Source organism: Letharia columbiana, assembly GCF_014066305.1.
Source record: "Letharia columbiana isolate WasteWater2 chromosome Unknown Sc0000001_s0, whole genome shotgun sequence".
NCBI classification, from domain to species: Eukaryota; Fungi; Ascomycota; class Lecanoromycetes; order Lecanorales; family Parmeliaceae; genus Letharia; species Letharia columbiana.
This window is the reverse complement of record NW_023501037.1, coordinates 1442299-1466333: the sequence shown is the minus strand read 5'-3', so window position 1 is coordinate 1466333 and position 24035 is coordinate 1442299. Positions and strand designations below refer to the sequence as shown.

At 49.2% G+C, this 24035-nt stretch overlaps 12 protein-coding genes across 12 annotated transcripts; 6 read left to right on the top strand and 6 right to left on the bottom strand.

Annotated features, from left to right (window-relative positions):
* Positions 1-316: 316 nt before the first annotated feature.
* Positions 317-3405, bottom strand: HO173_001042 (uncharacterized protein; the record flags this gene model as incomplete). Its single annotated transcript, XM_037302988.1, has 8 exons — positions 317-623; positions 683-1074; positions 2312-2406; positions 2462-2533; positions 2593-2704; positions 2960-3037; positions 3086-3251; positions 3371-3405. 8 exons carry the CDS (start codon positions 3403-3405, stop codon positions 317-319), a joined length of 1257 nt encoding a protein of 418 aa, XP_037170495.1.
* Positions 3406-3859: 454 nt separating this feature from the next.
* On the top strand, positions 3860-5041 carry HO173_001041 (uncharacterized protein; the record flags this gene model as incomplete). The annotated part of the gene is made up of 6 exons (XM_037302987.1): positions 3860-4040; positions 4147-4284; positions 4342-4423; positions 4488-4553; positions 4609-4730; positions 4827-5041. The coding sequence occupies 6 exons, from the start codon at positions 3860-3862 to the stop codon at positions 5039-5041; spliced, it is 804 nt and encodes a 267-aa protein (XP_037170494.1).
* Positions 5042-6019: 978 nt separating this feature from the next.
* HO173_001040 (uncharacterized protein) lies at positions 6020-8042 on the top strand (the record flags this gene model as incomplete). The annotated part of the gene is made up of 4 exons (XM_037302986.1): positions 6020-6032; positions 6095-6347; positions 6405-7509; positions 7563-8042. 4 exons carry the CDS (start codon positions 6020-6022, stop codon positions 8040-8042), a joined length of 1851 nt encoding a protein of 616 aa, XP_037170493.1.
* A 289-nt stretch (positions 8043-8331) lies between these two features.
* HO173_001039 (uncharacterized protein) lies at positions 8332-9710 on the bottom strand (the record flags this gene model as incomplete). Its single annotated transcript, XM_037302985.1, has 4 exons — positions 8332-8340; positions 8471-9103; positions 9152-9387; positions 9443-9710. The coding sequence occupies 4 exons, from the start codon at positions 9708-9710 to the stop codon at positions 8332-8334; spliced, it is 1146 nt and encodes a 381-aa protein (XP_037170492.1).
* Positions 9711-9941: 231 nt separating this feature from the next.
* HO173_001038 (uncharacterized protein) lies at positions 9942-11529 on the top strand (the record flags this gene model as incomplete). Its single annotated transcript, XM_037302984.1, has 9 exons — positions 9942-10096; positions 10161-10174; positions 10222-10284; positions 10336-10430; positions 10474-10574; positions 10623-10764; positions 10814-10972; positions 11030-11365; positions 11431-11529. The coding sequence occupies 9 exons, from the start codon at positions 9942-9944 to the stop codon at positions 11527-11529; spliced, it is 1164 nt and encodes a 387-aa protein (XP_037170491.1).
* An 860-nt stretch (positions 11530-12389) lies between these two features.
* Positions 12390-13367, top strand: HO173_001037 (uncharacterized protein; the record flags this gene model as incomplete). The annotated part of the gene is made up of 4 exons (XM_037302983.1): positions 12390-12423; positions 12483-12551; positions 12606-12933; positions 12992-13367. The coding sequence occupies 4 exons, from the start codon at positions 12390-12392 to the stop codon at positions 13365-13367; spliced, it is 807 nt and encodes a 268-aa protein (XP_037170490.1).
* Positions 13368-13899: 532 nt separating this feature from the next.
* Positions 13900-15799, bottom strand: HO173_001036 (uncharacterized protein; the record flags this gene model as incomplete). Its single annotated transcript, XM_037302982.1, has 5 exons — positions 13900-14980; positions 15030-15298; positions 15346-15527; positions 15584-15631; positions 15691-15799. The coding sequence occupies 5 exons, from the start codon at positions 15797-15799 to the stop codon at positions 13900-13902; spliced, it is 1689 nt and encodes a 562-aa protein (XP_037170489.1).
* Positions 15800-16113: 314 nt separating this feature from the next.
* HO173_001035 (uncharacterized protein) lies at positions 16114-17222 on the top strand (the record flags this gene model as incomplete). Its single annotated transcript, XM_037302981.1, has 2 exons — positions 16114-16345; positions 16399-17222. The coding sequence occupies 2 exons, from the start codon at positions 16114-16116 to the stop codon at positions 17220-17222; spliced, it is 1056 nt and encodes a 351-aa protein (XP_037170488.1).
* Positions 17223-17439: 217 nt separating this feature from the next.
* On the bottom strand, positions 17440-18962 carry HO173_001034 (uncharacterized protein; the record flags this gene model as incomplete). The annotated part of the gene is made up of 2 exons (XM_037302980.1): positions 17440-18752; positions 18806-18962. 2 exons carry the CDS (start codon positions 18960-18962, stop codon positions 17440-17442), a joined length of 1470 nt encoding a protein of 489 aa, XP_037170487.1.
* Positions 18963-19307: 345 nt separating this feature from the next.
* Positions 19308-20081, bottom strand: HO173_001033 (uncharacterized protein; the record flags this gene model as incomplete). The annotated part of the gene is made up of 3 exons (XM_037302979.1): positions 19308-19516; positions 19642-19679; positions 19924-20081. 3 exons carry the CDS (start codon positions 20079-20081, stop codon positions 19308-19310), a joined length of 405 nt encoding a protein of 134 aa, XP_037170486.1.
* A 397-nt stretch (positions 20082-20478) lies between these two features.
* On the top strand, positions 20479-21430 carry HO173_001032 (uncharacterized protein; the record flags this gene model as incomplete). The annotated part of the gene is made up of 3 exons (XM_037302978.1): positions 20479-20558; positions 20785-20988; positions 21124-21430. The coding sequence occupies 3 exons, from the start codon at positions 20479-20481 to the stop codon at positions 21428-21430; spliced, it is 591 nt and encodes a 196-aa protein (XP_037170485.1).
* A 162-nt stretch (positions 21431-21592) lies between these two features.
* On the bottom strand, positions 21593-23946 carry HO173_001031 (uncharacterized protein; the record flags this gene model as incomplete). The annotated part of the gene is made up of 5 exons (XM_037302977.1): positions 21593-22064; positions 22137-22236; positions 22288-22889; positions 22939-23816; positions 23941-23946. 5 exons carry the CDS (start codon positions 23944-23946, stop codon positions 21593-21595), a joined length of 2058 nt encoding a protein of 685 aa, XP_037170484.1.
* Positions 23947-24035: the final 89 nt, after the last annotated feature.

Below are 24035 nucleotides of genomic sequence, written 5' to 3'. Positions count from 1 at the left end.
TGATCCGTGGTGGGGCTGCTGCACATTGTTTAATCCACTCCCTGGCTCGGCTAGACCATCTTTCCTTGGCTCGGAGAGTCTCTAGCTACCACGGCAATGTACTTATCAAGATAATGCTCTATGCTGAAGGAGATCAGGTCCCATAGCTGGAGATCCACCGAACAAAGACAGAGCTGGAGAACTGAAATCAAAGCGAGTCGGGTAGCGACGGAAGAGGAAAGATGGAGCTAGATTCATTGCAGTGATTTAAGTATCCCAGCACGTTGTTCCATATACAGAGCACCCTGCACAGCCTGTTTCAACTTCCTCCTACCATTTAACAAATGGGAATAAACTGCAAAGAATTCGTCCCGGCCGTTTCCACCTTTCCATTCGCCTGCACATGGCAAGCTGACGGTGCGTACGCGAATGAATTGCTCCCGGTACATTCGTGGCCATTCCAGACCTGGATAGCGACATCGGTCGAGGCATAGGTTATACATTGGCAGTTTGTTTGAGTGTAGCAAGTTGGGGTTTGCCCTGGTGTAGCCGCGACGTTTGTGGTGTTGTAGGACCAGAGCGCGGAGCCCGAACAGTCCTTTTGCGGCCAGCAGGTCACGTCTACTTGGTTGGTTGTTGGTGCGCTGCCTTATATCAGCTGCTTATAGACAGAGAGCGAAGGTCTGATCATGTTCCGACGAACCTCGCTGTCGGGATCGTGCTTAGGGCACTCGGCGGAATAGATACGGTGATTGGCGTGTTTGCGCCCTGATTGCCTATTGCCGCTGATGACGAAAGAAAACTCGCAACACCTATAAAGATAAATGCGATTAATCCGAGCACGACTCCGGCCGGTGACGGCGTAAATCTCTTCTGAATAGATTGCTGGCTTCCGACAATCTGGGCCAACGCATTACTGCAATCCGAGTAGTCGAGTCCTTGGGGTTCGCAATGTGCTTGGTATGCGGTCCTGAGCTGCGCTGAGGTCGTAATTGAAAAGACGACAGTGAGACCTCCCGTGGGAATAGGGCCCCCAGGGGTGTAGCTGGTGGGATACACCTCGAGATCGGTACCAGGAGGGGGTGCAAAATTCGTCTATAACTCGTTAGATAAGAGATTGGCGGTACCCGGAGAACTTTTCTCACTGTGGACGCAGTAGCTTTGATGAGAGCCGCCTCAGCAAGGGGAGTAATGTTACGAGGCGCCAGATCAACATAATGAGGCACCGCCGCAGCATGTGCAAAGTACAGTGCATCGAAGAGGAGGAAAAGAAAGGTGAGTGCCTGCATCTTGAAGATCAGGCCGTATGATCTAAGAAGTAAAGATTGGTAGTGAAAGAATGAAAAGCAGGAAGCGAAAAAGGGAGGAGATGTAGAGTTGTTTAAAAGAAAACCGTCAAAAGATGGAGGATGGAGATGGCTTTGTAGCCTCTAGCACCGAGGGCACCAACCTCATTTCCATGAATTACGAGCGAGGCGAAGCTTATTGATGCCAATTCATTGATACGAGCGAGCGAGGTGGGGCTTTTTGATGGTTTCTTGTCCAACAGCCCAACAGCCTAATTCCAACATTGCCCGCCCACAACATTAGGTAACGCCAAATTCGTGTCAAACAGGCGACTTTAGGGATCTGCGTAATAATAAAGTAGGTATGAGGAAAGCATGTACAAAGACATTCGGTCCTTGTCTATTTAAGTGGTGATACTCGATTGAAGAGTAGACGCCAAAAGGCGTGTTAAAAATAAATGCCCGACTGATTTACGAGTTGCAAATGTGAAACTCCTAGATCACCGAAATTCAAACCATTGTGTAAGCGCGGCGTCGGGCGCTAGATGAAAACCTTAAGTCTACTGCCACTACCGCGGAGAGTAGGATATGGAGGTGTATTCTTCACACTGATAGGGAGAGAGCATCCAAGAGTTGTGATAGCAGCCAAAAAGCGAGGGGAGAGCAGCAGAAAGCGGAGGGCGGCGAGGGGCAGGCTAGCCAGATGCGGCACGCTTTACCGGATGAAGTAATTCACCTGCACACATACTACGCGGTAAGAGAGAGAGCTCGGACACAGTCTATGCTCCTCGTCGCCATGACCATGCCTCGCTTTCAAAATTTGCGTACAAACTGAAATCATTGCTGAGTCGATTCTGAGCATGCTGAGGAGCATAGGTGGTCGTTGTGATTCCAGGGTACAGCCTGAGCACGAGCTCCTTTTGATGATTTCGGAGTCAGCATTCTCTACTCGGGAAGGGTTTTCGAGTCGTGAGCAACTGCCTAGACGTGTCTCAAGGCGCAAGGTTTGGGATGAAATAGGCAATTAAGACTCAGAATATTCGTACCTCCATCCTCTCGCCGGTGCAGACGATGATCCTTGGGCTAGGTATATCTGCGTCTGGTAAGGCAGGTTTCGAGAGCCAGCGAATCGTCATGGCGGCTGTCATACAAGCAGTCAGCCGATTGTCCTGTTGCGCTTTTGTCACGAGCTTTACCTTTCGTCTGACAATCAGGACTCAGGAATGGGGGATCGCAGAGGATGCAGTCATACTTGCCCTTCATGTCACCTGATAAGCGCTGTTAGATGTTGACGACTACTAACGAACGGACAAGGTTGTCGACCGACCAGGAAGCGCTAATGGATGTTCAAAGTCATAATGGATGAATTCTCGGAAAACGTCAAATCGATGGTCGAATTCGAGAAGGCAGATACTCGAGACCTGGTACTTGTCTGAAGCCTGACATCGTTTAGCCAGAGATGAACAAGATATGGGAACTGCGGAATGTTATTTGACAATCAAGTTTTTGAGCTGCACGAACACACTCGGCGCAGAGATCTACGCAGCTCTTGGAGTCAGTATTGTTTCTTCGAGGCAGAAAAGTGGAGTTGCAAGACAGGTTTTGGAAGTAGAAAGGTCCCTTTGCTCCGGAAAGTCGTCGTGTGACTCAATTTCAATACCGAACAGGAAGGATCGGCTCCAAGATGTACGTACGATACAAATATTGGTTGTAGCAGCAGTGGAACCCTGGAGAAGTTGTTTTGCAAGGACACTCGCTGTTTCGTCGCTGTACTGAGCACGTTAGACTCCAGAAAGGATTTCAAGATATCTGAGGCATACCCAGAATTGACTTGCATTCCAATCTTCTGAAAACATGTCCATGCTCAATTGGGCCGGAGAGCTCTTTTGCTCAATACTGCTTTTCAGGTCTTGAAAGCGCTTTTCTTTCAATTCCCTTTCCGAGTAGAACTCGTGCAATGCCGCAAGAGTATCACCGTGAAGCTCCCTAGCTACTATTAATAAACGAACTTCATTTACTATTACATCAGTCATAAGCCTTGCAAAGAATGGAGGCAGGTTGGCACTAGAAACGTCTGTCCACTATCACGTTGGAGAGGATCTCACAATTGCTCGTCATCATCTTGTTCAGTTCCGCTCATGGTAAGGAAGGGCCACCGCAGTCTCCTCGTCCGATTGTCGCGAAGAAAGGACTTCGAACTGTTGGACCCAATAGACCAATTTCCCGTAACAGACGGCGTGGAACAGAGTACTCTAACAGAGCTTCGAGAAATCCTGATTTTCGCCCTTTGTTGAAAATGAAGGGTTGGATTCTTGGAGTAAGTACAGCGGCTATTTAGAGTTGCGGGTAAGGCAATCGAGGGTGGCTCCTCGGCGACGTCGGCGTGGCTCACCGAGGGCCCGAGGCTCGCGTGCTACTGCCAGCAGCAGAAGCCAGAAGTCCACTTCATTTTTGATTGAGCTACAGCATACGAATAATTTACGATGGGCTGTGTTCTAAGCAACCAGAACGACAGAAAAGCGCAAATACCAGCTAAATTGTCGATGCAAAGATAGCGGAATTTGGCTGAGCGATCCCCACGCGAGCCTCTCAACATGGCACCTACTCTTCCTCAGTTCAATCCTGCTAGGCTGCGGTCCTATGTCTTCCGTATTCCACTCTTTACACGCATCATTTTACTTCTTATCATACTGTTCTGGATCCTAGAGTTTCAGACCGCGTGGGACATTGCACAATGGGGGGCGTTAGTGCCTTTGGAAGTCAACTTAGGCACAAGTATGTCTACAAGTGCTAGCACCTAGGAAGCGTCCCACAAATGGTGATGGACTAGAAGATATAAAGTATTCGTAAACAATCAAGCTGACCTGACACCCTTCTTTAGTGTACCGGCTGAATACATATCCTTTGATCCATTTAGGCTTCCTTCATGCCCTTCTCAATACCGTGGCGCTTGCTCCACTCTTAGAAAGATTTGAAGCCGACCATGGCACACTCTTAACCGCAGCGATGTTTGTTGGGCGTACGTATACATCCGAAGGTCAAACGAGTTCCCCATTAATTAACCAATTGTCGCTAGCATTATCCACTCTCCCCGCGGCTGCTTATCTTTTGATCGAACGTGGGCTTTTGAGGGGAAATACAGCGGTCATGGGCGCAAGGTGCGAAAAAAAAAGCCATTTGAAGAGCTGGAGGGACTATTGATAATGCTAACACCATCCACAGTGTCTGGGTTTTTGTACTTCTCGGCGCAGAGGGCATCAAAGCATTCAGGGCGAATCCGTACTTTGCGTGCGCCCACTTACACCCTTCTCTACCCTTGCTTCAGCTGACATGCATACGCAAGTATTGGCACAAGTCGCATACCGACGTGGACCACTCCGCTCCTGGCACTTGTCTTCGTCACCGCACTCGTACCAAATACATCCTTTCTTGGCCATCTTTGCAGCGTCGGCATCGGCTATATCTGTCAGTGGTCTCTCTGTGCAATTCCTTCTTGAATCGCTTTCCGTGTGAAGTGCCACGTCACTCACATGAATATACTGACAATTCCACGTACACCAGATGGCCTAGGTTACCTCAAGATCCTTGCACCTCCTGAAAAGATTCTTCGTTGGATCGAGGGCAAATTAAACCTCCTCGGTCGCCTTCCGCATTATGTCTCTATAGACCAGAAAACATATGGAAGGTATGGCGTGCTGCCGACTACGAACGCGCCTAGCGTGGACGGCGTAAATGAGGGCTCATACATCGGATCCACGGAAAGACTAGGGCCATAGTATCTCACTCTAGCCATCGAATGGCATTGTCGAAATAAGAAAGTATCATCGCTATTAATTTCGAGGAACCTGTCGTCCAGTTTGAGTGAAGCAGGTTGCGACGTACAATCTATCTAAATGTACCAAACCATGACTTTCAAGCTTTCCTGCCGTTCATATTGACCAACATCAATGAGACATACCCGAGGTCTAATGGTGGGCTTGTAGGCAACGCTTTTCTTTATCAATCGTGGTATCTTGGCAGCCTTGAAACTTTGAGTCTTTGAAGCGCTTGTGGACTCTTTTGCATTCGACTGCCTTCACCTTTACTGTAAAGAATCCACCTTCCGGCCCCAAGCGTGCATGGCCTGTCAGGATATCGTTGCGAAATACACCGTTTCTGAGCTCGACGAGCTCAAATGCCTGCTCTGACATCTCAAGAGTGGATTTCGGAGGGGAAAGCTGCATCGAACTTTTGGCATGGATTGGAAGGATTTTAGAGATTCTCGTCTGTCCTTAGCATGCTGATGAAGGTCTAATAGTTATATTTCACTGCTGTCTGCCACGGTCTAATGCTATCGCAGGACGAGCAGCAGCCCGCCATTCTATTTGTCAGCCTCTCCGTCGTCTGAATAATGCGTGCTCTAACATGTACGATTGATCATCCAAATACCCTCGTGAATTGATCCCCCATCATATACCAATAGAAAAGTAGAATGTTCGTCCGAGAAAGTGGAGTCCTCACCGCAGTAGCTGGCAAAATATGCGGAGCAACAGGGACGCCGCCAGATGCGTTGTGGGATAGCGAGGCCAGAAGACATCAAAATTGTTCAAAATTGTGGCAGTCGTTGGAATCATATACAAAACAGATTTCACAAGGGTTTCACTTTGACCATGTTTGTCAAGAATTGGGCCTTCCTCGGCACGGCAACTTTTCATGTTCGTATAAATTTGGATTCTTGACACCGGACTTTTAACCGTCAACCGTGATGCTCCACCATGGCTTTTATATGTAAGTCCTTAAAAGAGATAAGTAGCTCCCGCGCATACTGTATGTACTAATGGCCATAGAAGCTCCGACCATCTTGGCATTGCGACGAGACCCGCGCCTCCTGAAGCTTCCCCCGTACCTCTCAGCTCTATGCATCTTCATAGGGGTAGTCTGGCTCTGCCTGCTCCCTCTTAACGAATATTCAAGACACACGTACATTTCTGAGAATGCTCTCCTCCCAGGCCAGGTGCACACGTATTTCGGAGGGAGCGAACAGAATGTTTTCAATGCCTACAAGTACGAGATCCAAGCTCTGGTTGGCAAGGATCAGGAAGCGTGCGTATGCAGGAGTTCTGCTAGAGTACATATTTTCTAATAGCCGACTGCGATCAGGATCTATGAAAAGCTCAGTGACATTTTCGAATCAGCCAACTTGAGACCTGCGAGGCAGAAATACGAATACCACGCTGCAGGCACTACCTACAGCGGAGAGAATGTCTATGCTATACTTCATGCACCACGGGGAGATGCTACGGAAGCTATTGTGCTCGTTGCTGCCTGGACGAACATGGATGGGGACTTGAACCAGAGCGGAGTGGCTCTTGCATTGGCATTGGCAAGATATTTCAAGCGATGGTCTCTCTGGTCGAAGGACATAATTATCCTGATCACTGGCGATAGTAGAGCTGGACCTCAAGCCTGGGTTGATGCGTATCACGATGAGCACACGTCTTTCTTTGTTGCCCCTTTACCGCTGAAAAGTGGCGCATTGCAAGGCGTCGTGGTTATCGATAATGCCCTCGACCATCGTTTCGAGTCTTTGCACATTGTTTACGACGGGATCAACGGTCAGTTGCCAAACCTTGATCTATTCAACACTGCAGTCTCCATTGCCAGCGGGCAGTTGGGTATTGGAGTTTCCCTCCAGCGCATGTGGAAGCACAATGACAGCTATCAAGAACGTCTACAGACAATGCTACGAGGCATGGTCAGCCAAGGATTGGGCCACTCCTCTGGGCCACACAGCAGTTTCATTCCTTACCATGTCGACGCCATCACGTTGCAGGCCGTTGGCGACGGCTGGCAAGACGAAATGGCAATGGGCAGATGCGTAGAGAGCATATTTCGAAGCCTCAACAATCTTCTCGAGCACTTCCACCAGAGCTTCTTCTTCTACTTGCTCATGCAGGCAGACCGCTTCGTCAGTATTGGAACTTATCTTCCAAGTGCTATGTTGGTGGCAGTCAATTTTACCATCATGGCGATCGCGTTGTGGATTCGCAGCGGCCGACCGCCAGCGCCAAAGGTCGCAAGTACTATGCCCGAAAAAGAGAAAACCGAAATGGAGATAGTCCAAAAGGATGGCATGACAGCAATCACACCCAAGGAGAATCTGACCATACTCGAACGCCAACTATTCTTGCCTGTAGCCCTGGTAGTGTCGCTCCACTTCCTCGGCGTGATACCCCTCTATGTATTCATCAACTCGTCTCGCAATGTAAGTCCTGAATCGCCTTCCTGTCTTGCAGCACAGGCTGATCTTCATCCCAGACTCTCCCCTCTTGCTTCCTCCTCTTCACCTTTCTCAATCTTATCCTACCAACTGTCCTGGCGACCTCCATCCACCGTCACACGCCGTTAACACCACAACATCATTTACTTCTCCAGTCAATCTCACTACTTGTCCTAGGCATGTCTCTTGCCACGCTTGCCACCTTGAACTTCTCGCTTTCACTGTTCATTGGGCTCCTGTCGACGCCTTTGACTTTCACGGGGAACCCTTTTTCATCCTCCGTTGATGCCAAGGATGTCTTTCCTTCCAATGCTCGTAAATACATCTCGACCCTCGTATTGCAGCTTCTGTCCCCACCAGTAGTGGTATGGGCTGTATGCTATATATGGGGTGCTGACTTAGGTGAGACATTGGCAGAGGCAGCGTTTGGCTGGAAGGTCAATGGGCTGTGGACCCAAGTTGTTGTCTGGTGTGTTTGGTGGCCCGCTTGGATGATTGGAGGTGTTCTCGTTAATTAGGATAGAAAAGTTTATACAATGATAAAGAATTTGGAAGATATGACGGAGACTCATTCATCTATTAATTTGCACGGCGGAACTTGTATGCATTGATTGATTCCATATTTGCAGAAAGTACCGGCCAATCTGGAGCCAAATGCTGGTTCCTTGTGCTCATATAACTTCTTAGGACACAGAATTTCAGAGTTTGTTTCGGGTCTATTGCATTGTGCCGTACGCTTTCAAATCACGAACGCTTAAAAGCTCCGAGAAATGCTGGTGGTCTCTTCGGCCGTCCTCCCATTCTGATTCAAGCAGCCTATAGGATATTAGAGTCAGGCTGTCTCTTGTGGGACCAGATTGGAGGATTGCTTTCATTCCTTTGACAAGCCTCGGAACTCAAAACGCAATACGAATCAGGAAGACATGGATTTGAAAAGCTAACTCACCCAGACGTCTTTCCCTACCCCCTCGATCCAATTCCCCAACTGATTGACACTGCTATCCCACTCTCTCAGTCGTACCCTCATCCCATCGATTTGCCCAGGATCCAACACCTTTGGCTGTACCCAGTTAACCCGTGCAATCTCCGCAACTTGATCGATACTGCCCCTCAAAAGCCCCAAACTCAAGGCCTTCATGATCAATATCTCGATCTCCGCCGGCGCCACGTTCGTCTCTCTCGAGATCGTATGGAATGTCATGGCCCGGTCGTGTGGAGGACGGCGAAATACTGCTTCCGTAAGTGCGGACAGGGAGATCTTCTGGTACAAGAACTCTTTATGTTGCTCAAGCTGCGGGGCCTTGGACAAATTCGCTTCAAGGACACTGTAAGCGGCCAGATCGCCGCGGTTGAACGCATACAGGAGATCTCTGAGCCAAGCGTGGGCAGTCGACGCAAGAGTCTCAAGAACGGGATGCAGCAGGAGTTCCCCGAAATTGTAAATGGCATCAGAGACTAAAGCCGCTATGCTAAGGTCGTAAGCGCGGGATTGGGCGTCTGTCTGAGTAAGTGTAGAGAGGTCGATGCAGGCGAGGTAGAGGAGAGCATTCTTGTAATAGGCGCCGAAGTCTTCGTTGGCCTGTCATGGTCAGCAAAGGATGTTGTTCAGATGAGATATGAGGCTTACTTGGTAGTAGCTGGCATTAATGCGGTAGAACGTCGCATGGACCTCGGTTTCAACGGAGTCGAACGTATCAAGTATTAAATCTGCCGTATCGAGGTCTTTACGAGCACCGCTCAAGTCATGCAATTGTAACTTGACCTCCGCCGCAGCTACCAAGGCGTAGACGTAGGCATCTTGAGACGACGGTTTGTTGACCTTCTTAGTGAGATCTGTAAGGAAGCTGAGACGCTCATTGTCATCTTTACCATAGTTAGGGATTATGTATTAACTTCCTGGGCAAACTACAATACGAACCTTGACATTGCGAAGCTGCTAGGAATCCCAACGACACAAATTTGAGCTGATTTATCTTCTCAGCGAAACTCAGAATGAATTTGCGGAACAGGGCCAGTCTTTGCGGGGCGCTGGCAATGGTATTGAAATATTCGACAAGTACATCGGTGAGCTGATGCCACAGCTTTCGGTCCCAGTAGTCCTCGATCGTCAAGAAGCTCTGCTGTAGGTCTTCTGGCGCAGCCTCTCGCTGTTCGGAGAGGAAGTTGGAGATAACCTCCGGATCCATAGCTGACTCTCGTTCGAGTTGGAACCCTTCAGTCTTGGTTTAGCTAGGTCCAGATTTCGAAGGTGCCTGTTGGAAAGATCCTGCCCACCTAAATTTCATGAAGCCTTCAAGCTCGCGCGGCTGCGAGAAGCGCGTTAGTGCGGAGTTTCTTATCCCCGTCCGGCGTCGCAACAACTCAATCTGCGCTCTTTCTCCCCGGTAGAAGATGGTCTGATGGTCCAGCACACAATCATGCAGAAGTGTTGGGCCCAACAGGGTTCCAATAGCTTGCGTTCTGCAATCAATTCCCGAAGACCACTCAACGCGGCCCTTGTCTTTCGGAGAACATTACGGGATGTAGCTATCTCGAGGACGGGAAAGCCAATCATTAGGATACAGGGTGGCAGGTAAGCTCGAGCGCCATTTTGCAAGTTTAATATCGCCTGAGACGTACTCATAAATTACCCTTAGGTCCTCACTTGGAGGTATGCCTTCGCAATGCCCGCCGTAGGACTACGTTGATCAGTATCAGGACATACCGCAACAGTCTTCGGGGCTACAGGCTTCTTGGGGCGCTACATCGTTCACAGGCTAGGTATGAAAATGGGGAGAGTTGACTCTTACGGCATCAGCTGACGGAGGATAGCCTCACGAGGATGTACCGTTGTCATACCTTTTCGCGAAGAGATGGCAAAACGGCATTTGAAGGTTACAGGCGATCTGGGCAGAGTCGTGTTCATGGTGAGTCTTTCGGTGGCCTTTTCCTTTCCCTAGAGGCTGATAGTCTTTGCGGGAATACGACCTTCGAAATACGGCGTCCCTAGAAGAAAGCGTTCGACATTCGGATGTCGTTTACAATCTTGTTGGACGGGACTATCCTACCAAGTATGGCGTATTCGAATAATCAGAAAGACCTGTACTGATAGTCCGTAGGAACTTCGATCTTGAAGACGTCCATGTCGAAGGCGCAGAACGGATAGCCGAAGCCGTTGCCAAATACGATGTTGACCGCTTCATTCATGTCTCGTCCTATAATGCGAATAAGAATTCACCATCAGAATTTTTCCGTACAAAGGTATTTTGAAGTGAGCTGAAAACAGTAAAGCCTGCTGAGAAGTTGAAAGGCTCGTGGAGAGGAAGTAGTACGCAATATCTTTCCCGAGACAACAATTGTCAGACCGGCCCCTCTCTTTGGTTTCGAGGATCGCTTGCTGCACAAACTTGCGGGCGTAACGAATCTGTTCACGTCGAACCACATGCAGGAAAGATTCTGGCCTGTACATGTGAGCGTCTTCTCTCATCTACTTAAGCGTCTATGGCAAACTCTGATGCTCCTTCAGGCCATCGATGTGGGCACTGCTCTATCACTTATGTTAGAAGACGACAATACAGCATCCGAGACCTTTGAGCTCTATGGCCCCACCAACTACTCCATGGCTGAAATAGCAGAACTGGTTGACAAAGAAATCTACAAGAAACGTCGGCATTTGAATCTTCCCAAACCTCTGCTGAAGCCGGCGGCGAAATATCTTAATAGATTCCTGTGGTGGAAGACCACATCTGCGGATGAGGTTGAAAGAGAGTACATTGATCAAGAGATCGACCCGAAGGCTAAGACCTTCAAGGACTTGGGCATGGAGCCGGCTGAACTGAAGAATTTCACGTTTCATTATCTGGTCAGTTCCCCGGAGGTGCCCAAGATATGGGAAGTGATAGACTGACCCGACTGCGAAATTATCAGCAAGGGTATAGGAGCTCGGCTTTCTACGATCTCCCACCAGCTACAGAGCGGGAAAAGAGAGAAGAGAAGAAATACCTGCATGTCATTGACGATCAGTGACCCGCTGTCGCATTTAGTTGGCGCATTGCTTCATTATGTACATACGCCACAGATGTCATAGAAGGCGCCAAAGAAGAGAAAAGCCTGAGATGAAGAAGCTTCCTCTAGTGTGCGCATGGAGTTCTCGAGCCATATGCCAGCATTTGTGAGGGATTGGGCTTGGAGCGTAGCGGGACTCTGTAATCGCGGCAACCGTTGAATTTGACATTGCCGTAACGGAGTACTCTACGGAGTACTCGTAGTCTTCACAGAGGTGAAGTATTCTAGAAATAGGGACGCTCAACCGAATCTCAATGTTGTGACAGATGACATTGTATGACTACGTGGTTTGGTGGTTCCTCATCAAGCTGTACTCGGTGAATACCTAGTCATGGCATATGTACAGTGAGTTGAGTTGGGCTTTGACTACCAAAAACCTTATTTCTGCGCTTATCCCATTTCTGCGCTTGTCCCATAGCAACCCGCAAGTAAAAGTAAACACCTGCCACATTATTGAAGCCCGCCATGCTGCTTGCATATCCTAGTCGCTGCGCACCCTGGGGAACCTAAGCTGGATATCAAGACATTTCTCCTCGATATCAACACATTACCTTTACATCGATACCACTACTACTATCCAGAGATACCTTCTGACGAACCTACGAGACCAAATTCTACCATTTCTTCCATATTCTCTTTCAACAGATCTAGCTCCTCCACATTCCACATTTGCGCTACCATAAATATTCCACGGAAAAACATCAAGCTGTCCAAGGACTGAGCGGACACAAAGGTATTGTCCTTTTCGAAGGACAGGTGCGCACAGGGCAATTGGGAAGACAGTTCAGTGAGGCCGGCGGTGAAGCCCAAGGACCATCGAGATGGCGAACATGAGATTCGTCATGAGCTTTCGGAGTACGTCCTGCTTCCAAAGATTTGCCTTTAGAGCGATCGTCACTAACATCTCACTTCAGGGGTCTTACCATTCTTGGGCTATCACCATGTTCTCATGATCCTCATTGCTATAGCGATCATTCTGCTCTGTGGGCCTCCCTGGGAATCCCCTCCGAGGCTGCTCTTGACTGACTCCGAACTAGCACTCCTCCTAGCAGGCTGCTCTTCCTCCTCGCCTCTGATTCCCAGCATATTCTTGATATCCCTCTATTATAAGTCCTACCCGCCGAGCTTCGATCCCTCACAGGTCGACCCTGGTGTCACAACGGCAATTGCCAACATCGTTGGACAAGCGCAACTCGAAGTCCGTGTTGGCTATTTCGGTATATGCATCAACCCCGACGGTGGATCATTTTTGTGCAGTAACAATGCGTCGAGTTTGGCGACGCAGGTTTCCGTGGACCAGGATCCGCTGAATCTTATATGGGTGGCAAATACTTTCAAGGACAGTATTGTGTTTCCGTACTTAATGTGAGTGTCTCTCCCAATTTGTCCTTTCCGCGAAGGGTTTGCTGACGCCCCTTTTCAGAATCGTCGCCATTGTCCTTGCGTTCGTCTGCTTCCTCCTCCTCGCCACTTTTCCCGGTTGGCACGAAGAGCACGATGACAACGGCTCCGACCGAGAAGTTAAACCATTTCCCTCACGCCCGGTCTCTCAAGTCGCCCTCGCCCTCATCTTCGTCGCCTCCGTCTTTGTACTAGTTTCCGTCCTATGGCAACACACGGCGTCCGTGGGAGCAAGTACGATCGCCCAGGACTTAGGCAATGGTAGCGTTAAAAGTGGAGTGGGGACCGCCGCCATGATTCTGGGATGGTTTGGATTTGCGCTATTGATCATCGTCACGATTGGTTTGTTGGTCATGATCTTGAGTATCAGGATTTTGGATCAATTGACAGACGAATGATCGATCGGGCGATTGCGAATTGCGATTGGAACAGTAGACGCAAAGCAAGGAAATTGAAGATGAGAAGTAACCTGTTTTGACGTTTTTCAGCGAGCATTACTTGGGTTGATCATGGTGGAAAAGACCGACGGCTCACATATACCCTTCCTCACCTTTATGCCGACTGTACAGCGCATCTAAATCATCTCCTCGGTCGATCAGAGTTGCATTTTCAGGGGTCTGGAGCGAGCAAATACCAACCAACATCAGAGAGCGATGTGTTCTTCCAAACCACTCTTGCCACAATCCTGGCAACGGGCCATGGATGTAGAGACAGGCATCATTATCATTATACATAATGCAAGAAAACGGAATATATACAAATGCGTATAGAGTATGAACAAGCAATAGGACAAGTGGAAGCCGGGGGGGTCTCATTATAACAGCCTACCTGTAGCCTGTTAGAGCTCCCATTGTGATGCTCCTCTCGTCCAGTGTCCTCAATATTAATGTAGCGCATACCGGAACCTTAGCGAGAAGATGTCATACAGACTTATTTGCCGTAAGGTAAGCCTCCGCCGCCCAGGGCAGGAAACGCCGCATTGTAGTTGTCCCCACCCGGTACGTAATCATCGTAATTTGGCTCGCCTCTCTGCGCATTGTAGCGACCACCACCGGAGCCCACGTCGTCAAGCGATTTATAGGCTCCTCTTTGCCCACCTCCCCTTCCTCTGTTGTGACCACCTCCGCCTCGACCAGGACCCACCCCTCTGCCACCTCTATTATTATTATTACCTCCACTTCGTCCACCACCTCCGCCACGACCTCGATTCTGGGTGCCGCCTCTATTTCCGTTCCCGCCATTGAGTCTTCGATTCTCGTCATTACCATGGCCGTTCCTATGGATTTGCTGAGGTCCAGGCGGCGGACTATGCCGTCTCTTGAGATTTCTCCGGTCGAAAAGACTATCATACTCACTTTCGCCTTCGGTCTCAGGCTCCACTCGGAGCTGCACTTTCTCGCCGACCGTGGTCTGAAACACGTATTGCTTATCTGCACTGACTGGCTGCCAATTTTGGATTCGATTTGCGTCACCAGGCCGCGCGGTTTTGTGGTGAGCCAAAAGGACGAAGGGTACATGATTGTCTGTGTGAAATATCGATATAGGTGGAACAGGAGAGACGCGCGCAGCCCAAACCTTAGAGTCCAGAGAAGCAAAGCCAGTGACTTGCCAAGTCTGCTTGAAACCAATACCCCCAACTTTGTTGAGAAGAGGTGACTGGGCGGGCCCAAATGTGATAAGAATATTATTTGCAAGGAATTTGACATCGGTCTCAGGCATGTTGGGATGAGGCTTGACGAGGGTCAGGAGCTTGGCGGTGTCCATGGGTGCTATCAGGTAACCGGTGTAGAAGACCGTGCGCTTGATCTCGAGATTCCGGCCGGCTTTATTTTGAGAGTTGTGGCTGTTGATCATACGCTGGACTTCTGAGGTCTCGACGACTGGATCGAGTGTTTTCACTTGATCTGCGACTTGAATCACCTCAGCTACTATGGGTTTCCGAGGAGTTTGCGCTGCTGGGGAAAGGAGGTTGGCGTTGAAGCTCTCAAAGAAGTCACGAAAACCTTTGGTGCTAACAAGATTTTAGTATTGCATAGGAGGTCGATTAGAAAACCGCGTACTGTTTTGGTCTATCTTCGTAGATCCGTATCTCGTCCGCATCCTTATAGGTATGTACCAAATCCTCTAGGATAGCTTGTTTGTACATCATAGTTGAGCGGAATCGCTCACTGTTCGGACCAGCCTGTGGCTTCAAGCAAATCATATCGAAAGAAAGATCTTTGCTGGCAACGATGCGTTTGATCAGGTCAGCGAAGTTATGCTCGCTTCGTCCCGTCAATAGAATTGTCAGCGTGTCGTTCTGTTTGATACTGAGTCCCACGAGGTCGACCTTCGCTTCGTCAGCATTGGCCGTTCCCGATCATCCTTCAAGCGTACAATTTGTTCGTTCCACCAGCCCTCCCACGCCTTTGGCTCCTCCTTCTCAATCCCTTGACCGGTGGCCTCCAGAATACGCTGGTCATGCCACCAACCCCCATTGACGAAGCATTCTTGTGTCTGTAAGAAGCCTACAGTTTGTCCGTTCCATAGCTTCTGGTTTGGCAACGGACTCATAAACACTGAGATGGGTAAGTCCTACTCTGGAGGTGATTTGGCAGAGTTTGGAAGCTCATACAGGTATTATCAAAGTCGTAGACATGGAGAGCTTTCACTTGGTCGACAGCTGTTTCTGATTTAGTGAATTACACAGAGCAGGAGCGGGAGACAGGAGATGTAGCCTACGAGGCAGCTCTCGGCTGTGGCATGACCATCTTTTCAGGCCTGTGAGAGTATGGGAAACCACCTTGCGCTGGTTCATTGGCCCTGGCCCATTGGTAAAGGATGCAGTCATCTTCTCAAGGCACAACCTTATTATAAACATACGTCATGCTTGGGCCATTAGTCGTTCATATCTATCCACTTGTCAAGAATGTATTTTATGGAGAAGACGAGACCTGACGCTTGCTTGAAGGTTGTTCCAGTGTCTGTTCCAATAGAAGAACTCTAAGGGTACATATATGTAATATCAACGAATCGCTGCATCCTTGCCTCCGAAGTTCCGCCGTTACCGCTTTTAGCGCGCCAAGCTGGGGCCTGTGGCGCAAATCAAAGAACCCCGCGCCCAGGGCCATTTGTTTCGTCTGCTTGACAATTTAGGAGCTGCGCATGATGGAGGGGGAGGAGGATAAGAGTATCAACGTTACTAAAATAAGGGTGCTAGAGGGTACCCTCGACGAGATCAAGGCGACTACAGAGGGAACAGGCACTCATATCGACCCTTGCGTTATATGCCTTGACACGGTCTCTGAGAGAGCTGTGGCCTCCCCATGTCGCCATTACAGCTTTGACTTCCTGTGCCTTGTGAGCTGGCTTCAAGAACGCTCTGCCTGTCCCTTGTGTTTGTGTTGAGAACCCTCTGGCGAGAGATGCTCTGGCTAACAGGAGCCGCAGGTAACACTGAAGTGCACTCAGTGGAATACGACTGGAATTCGCCAGAGGACTTCAAAGTCTACAAAGTTACATCGAACACAAGAGAGAAATCATCAAGCGTTGTCCCTTCGAGACCCTCTCATTTCAATAACGGCCATGATCAGCGGCGGATTTCCAGCTGGAGACCGCGAAGACCCCGGATTCGAGTCCCAGTGAACCTAGACACCGCTTTACTGCATCGCAAGGACATTTACAGCCTCCGGCTCTACTCACTTCATGTTGGCTCGAATCGGTTATCAAGATTTCGAGACCTGACACCTCAGCTGTTTGTTCAACATCAAGAGCTAGTCTCGCGTGCAAAGAAATGGATACGAAGGGAATTGCAGGTATTTCAATTTTTGAACCCAGACGGCATTTGGGAAGAGGGCGTCACCAGAAGAGCAAACAATGCGGAATTTCTGCTCGAGTACATTGTTGCAATCTTGAAAACTGTGGACGTGAAAGGCAGTCAGGCGGAAGACATGCTGCAGGAATTCCTAGGGAGAGACAATACTCGTTTGTTTCTTCATGAGCTCAAAGCGTGGCTCCGAAGTCCATACACGTCATTGGAAGACTGGGATCGCCACGTGCAATACGATATTCCTATCACGAGGCCTGAATACAAAGCCCAGACATCTCCACATGGTCAGAGCCGAAGGAGCATGGAACAACCGCAACATAGGATCGACTCAATGCATTCAAAGGCCCCGGCTCGGAGAACCTCGTACGGACGCAGTGACCGCTATGTCCCGTATCGCGGTCATCTCCCAAGATACAGCAGCCAGTACCCCTCCGGTCCCGGCTGAGCATGATCAATATCCAAATTCAAACACCCAAGGAGCGTTCGGGCACCATCATGTGAGGCTTTCCAGTCAACGACTTAGCACGGCCGCCAGGAGGTGAGGTGGAGCTTCTTGAACGTGAGATGTCGCCCAGCGCAGGCCCGAGCACTACAATAAAGAAGAGATGAACTGAGGGGTCAATTTATTGAGGTAGACACCCGCTTTGCATTCTGAGTTTCAATCACCGTTTCCGACCGAATTTACCACCCTTCTTCCCCTTCGACTGCTTGTTCTTGATCTTAAGCGCTCTGAAGTTGGCATGCGCTGTTGCGCTGATCTTCTTCTTTACTTTCTTTGCTAATCCTTCTTTCTTTCCCAACTTGTCAACCGCATCCCTCTTACCGTTTTCAGCCCTCGTTGCTCCTTGACTACCTTCTATGTCTTTGTATTCGTCGCTGTCGCAGCCACGTTCTTTCCAGTCTATCGACCGATCAGCACTCACGGTCTGTGTCTCAGCAATACCATCTTCTTCATCTCTATTAGCTTGGCCAACTTTCCAAGCCGGTTCGGGCTTCCATTTTGCGGTATTCGGCTTCATGAGCACCCTTCTCGTCGTCCGCTTTTGCCCCTTCTTCTTCCACACCTTCAATGGCTTGCCGTTCCTTCCTTTTCCTTCGTTCGCATATTCCACGCCATCTTCATCGCTTTCAAGGCCGCCGTCGGGCCCAAGAGGCATATCCGGCCTCTGGCTATCGTTGACAAAGACCTTGGGCTGATCCAAGTGGTTTCTGGGAGTAATCTCGCTTTCCATCTCTCTTAGCATATCCAACTCTTCATCCAACCCTTCATCCTCCATCTGCCGCAATCCTCTCACGAGTGCGCTCAGACCTCGGCCAGCAGCCTTGGGCAGTCTGCGGATGGCTACTGGACTCCATGAGACTCCCGTTTCATCTCTTAAGACATTCTCCTTTTCCACGTCAGCGCGCTGGCTATCTCGCCTTAGAAAGGCAGGTGTGTCGTCGGAGCGAAGTTTCGATACTCCACTCCGCGAAGCTGGAGTGGAACAATCCGTTGTGCGGCGGGTAGAAGGGGTAAAAAGATCGTTGAGAAGCTCGCTCTTGGTGCCGCTTATGGGAGAATTTTGGTGCATTCTATCTGTGTCCTTTCGATCCTTCGGTTGGGGACGCTTGGAGGGTGTAGCTAGCATGTTGCCTCCTACCGAGCGAAGCGCTTTTCGTTTGGAAGGTGTCTGCAAGTTTGAGGATGTGGAAAGTTGATCGAAGAGCCCGAGGACTTGGCCATCCTTCTGAGGTGTAGGCCCGATCGACGTGCGGTGGATCCTAGGAGACACGTGCGTAGGAGACGGTGGGTCACTGGAGCGACTTGTTAAGGGGTGGGTATAGTGAGCGTGCTTCGGACGCTTGTATGGAGAGCGGGCTGAGGGCACAGGGTATGGGTTGGTAGTAGGCCGCTTTCTCGAGGGAGTGGTGTTGTGAGGGGTGGCTTGTTTTGAAGAAGATCTTCGCAGTCTATCATACTGCTTGTACTTGTATGCTTGGTTGCATCAGCAGATGGTTGCGAAAGATAACAAATTGAGAGCTTCTGACCTATATCGGGGTGCTGCTTGATGTCTTCGCGTCCAGCTTTGCGACCTTGATGCGCCATTGCGAAAGATTGCTCCCATTCTTTCAGTTGCAAGCGCAGACTTTTTGCCAGCGTATCAATTTCTGCGGCAGTTGCGCAGTTCGAGCCATCCATTGTCATTGTGTAAGGTCTTGGATCGATAGGAGGAGAGAATCAATCTGGCTCGGCTGGCTAGTGGAATCACGCGAGGTGGACCGCGTTCTCCGCCCGGATTTAGCGTATTCAAAATCCATGGCAATGCTTGGCAACTTAGGGGAGGGGGAATGTCTATGGATTTTGGATACGCTAAAACTTGAAATATCTTGTCGAAGGAAATGGTACCTAGTATAAGAAGGTTTCTGAGCAGTCAATGAGCAGCCAACTGCTCCCTGACTTTCATCGATGCCTTTCCAAGCTTATTCTCCCCCCCAGTCGCTCTCACACTTTACTGCGTCCTCTGTGTTGAAGCCAATTGCCCATACCTTGTTAGTCGGACTCGTTTCCACACATGCCCAGTCCTGGTGGTGCCAGTAGCACGTCCTTCAAGTTTTCATTTCGCTGAAACTTCAAAAGATTCCCTTCCTCCACAACTCCGTTGCAGTTCGCATCCCACACCTCCTGATCAAAGTTACTCATCTCCCTACTCAACGCCTTCGCCTCAGCAGGTCCTGACCCTACTAGTATCTTCTCTGCGACTGCATCATCGCCCATGAGTAGCGCCTTTCAGTACATCTTATGCTGATCCGCCGTGTGGAATTAAAGGGAGTTGCGGGTTTCAGGGTGTGAAAAATCGGGATCATTGAAGGTTGAAGGATATCACTGTTGTAAGCAGACTTCCGGAAAGGGTCCTTCATAGTCCTTGAATCACGTTCTCAGTATTAGCATACGTCTCTCAGGATATGAATTGTGGTGGTCCAAAGAAGTGGAAAGGTTTTTCTTGAAACGTCGTGTCTCACAAGCCCAATGGCCTCATTAACCTGTGAAGGATCATGAAAGAGGTACGTACGAAGACGAAGACGTTTTAATCCGGTACGACTGGGGGGTAGCTCTTGGGCGCGTTGGAGTCCCGAAGGAAAGGCAGGCTAGGCTAATTGTCACCTACCTTACCCAACGTGGACCTTGGGCCATTTTAGAAGCGGCGAAGACTGTAAGCGATATATGAATAGCTTTGAGTGGTGTAGAAGAGAGCAGGAGCTTTGAAGACTGAAATTGGTTGGCAAGGGACTTGAGAAGGGACTGGAGGTCGTGCGGGGAAGGCATGATGGCACGAGGCACACGAATTTTGTCTCGTTCTGGTGATTCTCATAATTGACATGCCAAAGTCAAGGCGATGTTAGCCATCATCTAGAAAATTACTTGTCAAGATACAGTTGCCACCTTTTGAGGTGATGAGGATGAGGTCCACTACTCTAACAATGGTATCGACAACTCGAGAAAGTCTACCTAACGGCAGCCTGAGTTGGACTTGCTGCCTACTCTGCCTGAAACTCCGGTGGAATCGGCTCGTCCATCTCGCAATATATGAACCCATGAGTCCCAGCCCTCCCAATCATAATTACTCCCCTTCCTCTCATATATCCGTCAGCCTCTACGTAGAGTCAACGGACAACGACTGCCCGCCTTTCATCGAGCCTCGCTCTCAACAAAGTTGTATATCATGACAACGGCTTTCGAACACACAGAACTCTTTGGCGGAGCCATCACAGCTAATATACCCTCCAACTTTGCCGATGTCAGGTAAGACAGATCACTATGTCATCTCACTGCCTTCACCTTGGAGAATCTCACGGTCGTCAAACCCATTCATGGTTATCTCTTTCCCAAGTCTCTTTCTTGCCGGTCCGATGAGCAGCTACTTACGTAGAGATTTCTGCAATTCCTATCTCACAGTACAAGAACCACCATTGATGCTTCGGCCAATTTCTTCACTGTTTGCATCAGCTAACCCTCATTTTTCTGACAGCAATGTTCGCCAAGTTCCAGACAATCAAGAAGCCTACCTCGACAAAAACGGCTTCATATCCCTGACTTTCGATATCACTGAACGAGTCTCTCACCTTTCAACTGACAAAGAAGCTCTGGAATACCACTTCGCTGATATCGTTGCGGAAAAAGATACTAAGAGCATGAGGTCCATTGTTGAAAACGCAGAGCTGCCTAACTTCCCGTAAGCTTTCGTCTTCTTCCACTTTCTGGTATGCGTGGAATTTTCTTCTATCATGAATACATAGAATATACCTGATGATGCTCCTGTTCATTCATCTTACTTGGAACTTTCCTGACCCCGCTTGTTCCCCCACAGACCTCCCACACCCGTTCTTGCTCTCACAGCAATCACCAAACCTCCTGCTTCGACCGTAGCTGCAAATTCTCTCACCCCTACTCATACCGACATCTATTTCACTCTCATCCGGCTGGTAGAGCAGAGCACGGATATAGTCATCACGTTGAACACACCCCATCTCGCTAGTGAGACCGAGGGCCAGATACCAAATGAGACAGAAACCGGGACACTACACGGGGAGACCGAACAGGAAGTAGGAAATATGTACCACCAGATTGTGACGAGCTTCGCGATCAAAGACTGGGGACTGTTCAGCGGCGAGTAAGTTGAGAACATAAGGCTGAAAGTATCTTAGATGGACGATACGGTAATTGCCACCCTTGTTAAATATTCAGGGCGAGGGAGAGCGGAGTATGAATGACCATGGTGCCTAGAGAGTGCCGATATGCACGGTACAACGCCCACAATGCACTATACAGAGACGTGCTCAGGTTTCTAGATTCAGAAAATCCAACTTCCTGACCACAAAATCCAGACAATCGAGCTCACTTGAACTAGTCTTCTCCAAAGCGCTATGTTTTCTAACACCGCTCGCTCTCTCAGCCTCATTCCTCTTCCGCTCCTTGAATTCCTTACCTAGGATGGACATTACTTCCCCGAAGCCTGCCTTCGGGTTCTCGAGTCGTACCCGCTCGTTTTCTTGTTTGACAAAGTCCTGATACCCACTTCGTTTACCTGCCCCTACCCCCTTCCTCGGCGCTGGCTGCACCTGCACTAATTTTCCCTTGCAATTGCCGCATGAATGTTTCGACGGGTCAATCGACTTGCTATGTCTTTTATACTCTAATCCGCATGTGGGAGACATGCAAGTCCAGATGTACTTGTATGCAATGGTGTAGCTGTGTTTTGTTGTGACGTTGATGGCGCGATGGGAGAAAGCGTTGGTGCACTTGCGTGCCCTAGAAATCGAAGAGGACGTCTCAGTACTCACTTCTTGAAGGGGAAGTGAGAGCGGCAGGGAGGAGAATTACCATTCTTTGAAGTCTTTGCCATGTGGACTATCCTTTACGCCACTAATCATGAAGTTGGCCAAGTGGCAGTATTCATGTGCTATTACGTTGATGAGACGGTCTTAGATCTTGTCAGCTTGTTTCATGATGGGGTGATTGGGACTGATTTCACCTTCATCGTCAATGACTTTCTCGGCGAGCTCGATGGATGCGTGATGACGATGGGTGGTGTTCGATACATATCCATCATCATTCTTTGAGCCTATGGCCTCCCGTCTCCAACTCGCCCTACCCGCAGTGGATGAAAGCTTCTTACTCCAAATGATATGAACACCTCCGGTTGATTGTGCCATTGAAGCAATCTGTCCATTAGTAATTGTCTGATCAAGCTCGGCCAGGAAAACGGTGCCAAGCTCATGTTTTTTCTCATCGAACAGCTTCCGTTGTTCGATAACTTTCTTATCTTTCTTTGCTGGGCTTTTCATTGGAACCTTGTGGGGACATTCAGCAGGCGATAACTCTTCGTCTTTATCCATAGAAGGAAGTCGAAACTTATGTGGAGACTCGACTATTTTCCTAGGCGAGTACTGCTCGGTCCAGTCGTTGACAAGATCTTGGCTCCAGAACGCGTCTATACTCGGCCGGTATGGTGACGGTGGCATGCAAGGCCGTTTGGAGGGCGACTTCAATTTCGATTTCGATGGACTCGATGGAGGCGTGAATGGATGATGTTTGTCTTCGGACTCATATGGCGATCTGAACTCAGTAGGGGAGCTTCACAGTACTTAGCTGTTGCAATGGCGAATTTGAACAAAGAACCTACGATGTGAGATGGCCATCTTGGTTTGGATTTGCCTCAAGCAGCTCGGATCCGAAAGGCCCATTACTTGGTGGAGACTCCAGGCATACTCCACTACTGTTCTTCTCTTCAGGTGAGATCAAAGCAGTCGTTCCAGAGGGCTGCAGTGTGTTTGATTGAGGCCGTCTAGATTCTCGAAAGCCGGGTTCTTGAGGGTTTGCTGTAGAAATCTTCTTCGGGGTTCGGCTCTTCTTCTTCTTCTTCATCTTCAGCGACCTTGGTAACAGTGATTCCCCATCACTAGCAGAATCAGGCACTATGAAACCAGAAAGATCGGTGGAGGAATCGTCATGATGATGATTCAGTATGCTTGTATTGGCCGACGCTTGAGCAAGCTTGCTATAGTCCGCAGTAGCCTTGGCTAATCTCCATGGACTGGCTCGATTTGATACGGTATCCCCTGCCTCTATGCTCCGACAATCTTCGCTCCTGGCATTACTGATTATTGCGTCGGAAATAGGGAGAAGCAGGGAGTTTACGTGAGCTTGCTTTAGATGCCCTAGAGGCCGTTGCTTCTTGGACTGCGGCTCGGTCGAAGAGACTTTAGTGAAGGTGCTCGGAGCAATTATATGCCTTTCTGTTAGTAAATCCTCGTTTGCTAAGGTCTTGGTTGCTTTTGTTTGGGATGGCATCTTGCGGTGCTCTTGCTTCGGAGTCTTGGCCAGAATTCTAATGATGGCGTCTGTCTGAGGCCTCAGTATGGTAGAAAGCTCCGGAAGTTCATCGTCACTGTCTAACGGATCATTAAGTCTAGCCATGTTGTAGCCTTGCTCAAATTCAGCTACAGATTCAGTCACTGGTATTCCAGTCGGCAGGGAGAAGTTGTGTTTACTTTCCGTTTCCTGGGGCGACACTTCCGCCAAATTGCTTCAGCAGTTCCGATTACTAATTTGCAAAGGATGCCAGTACATTTTCTGTGTTTATCATTTGTGTTTATCATTGTATTGCCTCTTGAGGCATGCATACACCCATAATGACCTTCGTTTCTAACGTGAATAAAGAAAACCATTGTGACACAGTCACTGTTAAAGCACTTCGATTCTTGAGCGCATCCTCATCTA